The sequence below is a fragment of the Impatiens glandulifera genome, chromosome 1 (genome assembly GCF_907164915.1).
Source record: "Impatiens glandulifera chromosome 1, dImpGla2.1, whole genome shotgun sequence".
NCBI classification, from domain to species: Eukaryota; Viridiplantae; Streptophyta; class Magnoliopsida; order Ericales; family Balsaminaceae; genus Impatiens; species Impatiens glandulifera.
The window spans coordinates 70,024,185-70,031,379 of record NC_061862.1 but is presented as its reverse complement, the minus strand read 5'-3'; the positions used below and the strand labels follow the sequence as shown (position 1 = coordinate 70,031,379).

Here is a 7,195-nt window from a genome sequence, read left to right as displayed (position 1 = left end):
TTAATAGTTCTAATCGGAGACATACCTAACTAGGAAAAGATACTTGAATTATTGACCATTAATTATCATGTTTTTTTCATGTACATAAACAAAGCCCTAGTTGTTGGGCTTGAAGTGCATTCATCGTGGACTAAGTGTCTAACACCCACTATTTATTATTATATACGAAGATAACTATTGTTTGGTTTTGGTCCAAAACATTTAGCTTAAATATAATGAGAGATGAGCCATCTAATCTAATTCTTAGCTTAGATATAAGATGATACATGTGTTGTTTTATTGTATAATATGTTCTTATGTTGCTGGTTCTTATTTAGTTTGTTGGCTAAGTAAGATTGTATAAAGTAGGAAAGATTGGTATGGTATATTTTCGTTTGTTATTCAGAATGTTTATTTTGAACTTGTATTTATCTCATGTATCGTTACTTTGTTTGAATGGTGCATGGTATTCGATTCTCCATATGTGGATTATTTGGACTTAGTTTTTAATTATATATCTTCTTATTATTTGACAAGCTCTATGTGTTTTTAGCTTATTTGTTTAAGTCGTGTTGTTTCTGTTTCGATATATACTTGTTATGTTAGGCTTAAATGTTCATATTCTTCTAATCAAAGTTCACTATTTTGTACGTAAAAGGTAAAAGTAAACACTCGCTTACCTATAAAATAAAAATATAATCATATTGACAATTCTCTTAATTGATGCTCTGCCAATGGAGAGACCTAAGAGAGTCTTTTCACTCAAAACTCACACATAGAACATAATTTTACACAACATATATAATAGTCTCCAAGATATATGCAATCTTAGAGTACATAATAATGGGGGACACATTGCTCTTGACACCAACTATAATTTTCATCATTGTGTATGATCAAAAATGCAAATTCCAATCTCACCTTCACCACTTGAGTTCAAGAATCCACTCAATCTCTTGACTTCTTCCCTGCTCCCATTCTGCAACAAAAGTAACGCCGCAATATTTGAATCATCACCCGCATTATTACTATCGTCGTTATTATCATATTTTTCCTCTTGACTCAATTGGGAAGCAACAAATTTATCGAGTGCCCTCCAGTCTGTTACTTTATTAATCTCATTTCCATGGTTGTCACCCACGAATCCTCTAACTTGATTGTGTTCTTTGATATGGTTTATTGATGAGCTTATAGGTCTCTTTGAAGATGGAAGAGCATGACTCTCTAGCTGAGGTAGTTGCACAAAATGATTGTCTGATTGGATGAAATTCAAGTTATCTCCCTCTAACTCTTGCTTGCAAAAGAGATTGTTCCGGGATAAGGTGCTCGAAGATGGTTGCCTTGTGATGTAGTCGATTGGGTCGACCATTGAGCTCATGCCACTTGGTTCTTCGTAAAAGTAGGGTGAGTCCCAACATGCTGCACTCGTCTTGGAAAGTGTTGGTGTTCGTTTTTTGAATGCTCGACATACTACCCATCCTTCTTCCTGTAGGAGTTTCATTAAGTTTAAAATGACAAACATATAGTATAATTAGAACTAAGATATAATGTGCTATATGGTCAATTTAACCAAAAGATATTTAACCTAAAAAATGTGAGTCTTTCATTTTTATTTTATTAATAACAATGTTAAAGTTAAATTACATATTCTAGCAATCATAATAGGAACATAACATGTTAAGAAATCAATGGCTATACTTAACAAATGAAGCAGTATATATATATATATACAAAGTATATCAGTTAATAGGATGAACGGTCATTCAGATCCATATTGACATCATATCAATTGTTTTACCTATTGATATTTCAGAACTTTGACATTCAATGTACAATAATGAAGGCCACAACTTTTATGTTTTTTCTTATAATTTTCTATTTAGTGTTGTGTCTGCCCTAGGGTGAGACGAGTTAGGCGGCTCCACCTTCCCGGGTCACCTAAAACTAAAAAAAAAACTATTTTATACCAGAGTTGAATCTACAACATTAATAGCACTATTAAAACATTTAACCAATTAAATTAAATTACTTTTGTTAATTTATATATGAAAATATTTTATAATGTATTTCAATATAACATATAAGTTAAACAAAAAAAAAAATATGAATCATTTTTTTTCAATTAGGGGCCAAACTTCGGGTCGCCTGAGTACTCAGCACTAATTTAAGTCTTAAATTGTATTCTAATACTTTATTGGGATATTTACCTTTTCACAAATATATGAATTAATAATATGGTTATATCTTTAGATTTTTTTATTAATTAATATGGTAAGGGTTGAGACATCAAAATAGATAGCATTACAAAAGCATACAAGTCGAAGAATGTTGGGAAAATGGGAGGTCATCATTGTCTTTTTGTTGACTGCCCAGAAAATTTGACATAGAAAATATTTAGCTAGTTTAATTTGATTTATGGATGATCCAATCTCTAAATAAGCAGGAGTATTCCAACTGATCAAAAGACGCACTAACAACAATTGAGGTATCTAGTTTAGTCACTGAACTTGAAATCCCGATGAGAAGACTCATAAATAATATGAGTAGCCTTTCATAGACATCTCAATTGGTCTAAGCTTCAATACCTCTACTGTTTGCATTCAATTGATAATGTCGAGACATTTAGAAGAGGCGTGTGCATAGTGAAGGCAAGCGTATCCCTCCCGATGAAAAGTTGTCACAAATATTTAATGGTAAGGAAGGCAAGTTTAAGGGAGAGTAGTAGAACAAAATATTACAATAAGTTTGACCAAAGCCAAACAAAGAAAACAACATTATCCGATAAAAGTTGTCACAAAAGCATATTGAAGTAAATCTATCACCCACAAGATTTATAGTTTGAAATAGAAAAATTATTTTGGCTTGATATTGAGATCGGAAAGTCTTTGAGGATCCTTTGACTTGACTAGGGTTGATATTTTCTTATTTCTTTTGATGATATCAATCAATGTCTTGATTATAATTGGTGAAATTATGATTACTTGTTTTTATGCTTTTGTGTACTTGTGAATTAAATATATATGACCATTTTATAAACAAATAAAGTTTTTCCCTTTTCAAAAAATATAACTTACAACAAAGTAAGAAGTCTTTTGGATTAGTTTGTTTAGACTTTAGCTTTGGAATAAAACTTAGTAATGTTTATTTATTGTGGTCACAATTAATTTCTAGTTCTCACCTCTCATAAAGTACAAGAGAAAAGTCTCATTATTCACTCTAAGTTATTATTATTACTTTTCATTTTGGAACATAATATATTTGTTTTTAAAAGATAAAACATATGATCTTATTGATCAATTTAATCCAAAAGTTTTAACATAATATATTTGTTAATAATACGAAATTATGATTTTTATAACATCTAATTATATATTTATAATTTTTTTAATATTACAGAAAATAAAATGAAGAATCAATCAATGAGCAAAGAACCTGCCAGGCTCTCACTTTTGACGAATTCAAATTGATCAGAGGAAAGCTTAAAGTGGAAAAAATTTACCAAAAGGAAAGTTTGAATTGTTACTTGAGTGCTAACTTTTGACTGTTGGCTAAGAAAAGTAACTTTTTTCTCATCTCACACAACCCACCACCAAAAAAACACACAAAAGTGGTGAAAATGTTTCTTGCATGCATGAAAACCTTTAAGCACGGATTGAAAATATTGGTTAATCATTTATCAAAATAATAATAATAATAATTAAAATTAAAATTTACATTAAAATATTATTTTATCATTTTTTTACTTATGTTTTCACTATTGTTCCCCCAACTCGGGGTGTGTTTGATTACACTTTGGACACTCATGTTTTTGTAATATTTTAGTCGATGCTAAAACGACTCTCATTTATGTCATGATACATTGATTTCTTTAAAAAAAAATGTTAGAAATTATTAAATTCTATTTATGGTGAATTAAGACACTTGTAAAATATTGGTTTGTTTCTCTTCTATGTAATGACTTGCTAGATTATTTTCATAAACTTTACGATCTCATTTATTTATCCAAATCATAAAAATAAAAGACGGGTGAGATTGGTACTTGCCTGTGGTGGAGCATTTTCCTCAGATTCGAGTCTATACTCGTGCATGATCCAGTCGGATTTGAGACCATTGGGAGCTCGGCCTTTATAGAAAACTAGGGTTTTTCTCATTCCAATAAGCTTCGATTTATTGTAAACCGCCTTGTCTCTTCCAGTAGCCTTCCAAAACCCTGCAATTGTCGCTCTATTGGTCCTTGTTCCCGTTGGATACTTCTTATCTTTGTGGCTAAAGAAATACCACTCGTTTTGCTCCTCGCACCCAATTCTACACCTCTCTGCACGCAATTGTATTTACCAATTATGAAATGAAACAATTATTACCAAATATATCAATTCAAGGGTACCATTACTATTATCTTGAAGAATACCTTGAAGATCCCAAGGTTCGATCCTATAAAGATCGATGTCGCGAATAACATCAAGATCTATCTTTTGAGATGCAATCTTCTTCTTTAGATAGTATCCCACCAATTCCTCATCCGTTGGATGAAATCTGAATCCTGGAGGAACGCATGGCTGATCCGAACCCTCCATATCAATTCTTGTTAACCCTAGAAATAATTACTGAGATGAAAAAGAGGGGTAATTAATATTAAGAGCAATCGATGAGTGGGGGTGAAAAAGGTGAAGGAGGACCATCGGATATAATCATAATAAGGTTAGAGAGTACTAGTAGTTCATTTTGGGCGGTGAGAAGCACCCATCAAAGTAATTATAAATTAGCTTGTGAATTGGAAGAGATAATGATTTTAATTCATTTTGAGAAAACATGGAAGAGAGTGAGGACCGATCGAAATGATGACCCTTTTTTTCTTCATTTAAACCAAACACAAGTTGGCAATGATCTACCACTCTTTCTCTTTCTCTGACATATATATGAAACCGCGGACAAGTAGAGGTTTATAATAATGATGATGTCCTATGATGGTGAATGGTGCAAATGATGCTTCAACTACACATATATATAAATAAATATATATATATATAAATATATAATATACACTTTTTTTTTTATCTGCTCGAAAAAGTAATTTTATGTATTAACGTCATCAAGACAAAAGGAATTAAAAGGATAAATTAAAAAAAGGTTAAAGCTTGCACGCGGTTTCTTGAAATATAAAAGAATTAAGGGGAGATGGACAAATGGATCAAAACCTATTATTTGTTAATATTTTCAAATAATCTAGTTTCCATGTATAATGTTTAGTTAATAACAGAATTTAATTACCCAGAAACGAACAAGCCCTAGATCATGGATAATAATATATATATAATGGATAATTAAGAGAGAGAGAGAGAGAGAGGGCACTCCTAGAAAGAAAAGAAACTCTTTTTGTCCGTCTGTCGAGAATTTTGACGGCAAGTCTGACCTTTTTTCTCTTCTACGGACAGATTGTTGATTTCGAGGTTAAACCCACAAGGACCAGAGAGAGAAACTAAAAGATCAATCAATTATCAAGCAACAATTACATGCACGCTCTGGGTTTTTTGAATTTTCTCAGACTATACCAAACAAGAACATGGATCTAGGTCTATTTTGATACATAATAGAAGAATGAAGGATTTTTTCAATTTTAAAGAACATAGATCATGGATCTACATCTAGCTAGCACACAAGTTATTTATGTTTGTGTGTGTGTGTGTGAGAGAGAGAGAGAGAATTGAATTAACATAAGATAAGAAGAGTAACTTACAAAACTGAGTGATAAGATCAATGTAAGAGTTGTTGTTTACTGAACTGAATTTGAAGCTAGATCTCAAGTGTTAGGGAAAGAATAAGTAAGTAGTATAAAGACAGAAAGAGGACAAAGGTGTGTGTGTATATAGTGAAGAGAAGTATAGAAAACAGACAATAGTAGTGTATGTATGTATGTGTGTGTGTACGAGATAAAGAAAGATATAAGAAAATGTTTAGGAAGAAAGAGACAGATAGAGGAGGAGGACCGCTCAATTACGCGTGGGTTAATGGTTGTCCCAGGCAAGCTGATTGACGTCACTACTACCTATATCTTACTGCTCAAATTCCCTTCTTTTCTTTCTTTCTTTATGTTTTTCTTTTCTCTCAAAATCTTTCATTCCATTAACTATATTAATATAGCTTGAATCCATTCCTTATGTTTAATTGGAAATTAAGAAGGAAAAAATGTTCCAAATTTGAGGCTTAATTAAGAAACGGTTACAAATGAGACCGATAGCTAGAGGCCGGTTGAAACATGTTACACAAGTCCCAATACATTGCTAGGAGCCTAGGATGAGGAGCCATTTGACCTCCAATTATGTATGGTTCTAAACATATGTTTATAGAGCGAATTAAGTTATTTGAAAAAGTGAAAAATTATAAATAATAAAGTGAAAGTGATTTTTGTTTTGTTTTGATTTGATTGAATTGTATTAAATTTCTTTTATGTTAAAAGTTGATGAAAAAATGAGTGATTATTTAATAATTTTTTATGTTTAAATTTGGTTACCAAACATGTTTATATTTGATTTTTTATTAAATAAATAAATATATATGTGTGCAAATAAGCTCATTGTATTGACTAGGCAATGAAGAGTTTGATGGTTAATCCATTAGAAAATATGTGAGAAATATGAATACCTTTCTTACTAAATGGTGAAACAGCTGCAAACAAATGTTATGATTATGTAAAACAAATTTTGAAGGTAAATTTTAGTTACACTAATTTATATAAAAAGATAAATAAGTACATAATAATAAAATACTAAAACAACACTAACCCAATGTCACTTTTTTCCTTCCTAATTAACACTACAAATAAATTTATTGGTTTTAATTTCATCCTTTAACTTAACAATTCTTTCTTTCTTTTTTTTAACTGTGTACAATCTTAAATATGATTTTTTTTTTTATTTCTTATTTGTTGGTTAAGGGCACAATCAATATACTCTTCGCGGCATTATTTTTCCTTAGTTGAGGATGCATTTCTCTAACTCGTATTATTGATCATGCTGGCTCGTCTAATGGAAGTCGACATCATTGTCTGATTCCTTCACATTAAGAGAGGGGTTCTATGTGACGACGCTCTATATATTATTTCCAAAGTTGATGTGCTAGCTAGCCAAATGAACACAAAAACACTAGTCCACCGAGTTGGTTTTAACCAAAATAGAGTCTGAGTATATGGTACGTGTTGGTGTTGGACATGATAAGAACA

At 31.2% G+C, this 7,195-nt stretch overlaps 1 protein-coding gene across 1 annotated transcript; it reads right to left on the bottom strand.

Annotated features, from left to right (window-relative positions):
• Positions 1–655: 655 nt before the first annotated feature.
• LOC124921388 (NAC domain-containing protein 37-like) lies at positions 656–5,847 on the bottom strand. The gene is made up of 4 exons (XM_047462047.1): positions 5,714–5,847; positions 4,388–4,583; positions 4,023–4,294; positions 656–1,465 (listed from the first exon to the last, which is right to left on the bottom strand). The coding sequence occupies exons 2-4, from the start codon at positions 4,551–4,553 to the stop codon at positions 863–865; spliced, it is 1,041 nt and encodes a 346-aa protein (XP_047318003.1). The 5' UTR covers positions 4,554–4,583; positions 5,714–5,847; the 3' UTR covers positions 656–862.
• Between the last annotated feature and the right edge of the window lie 1,348 nt (positions 5,848–7,195).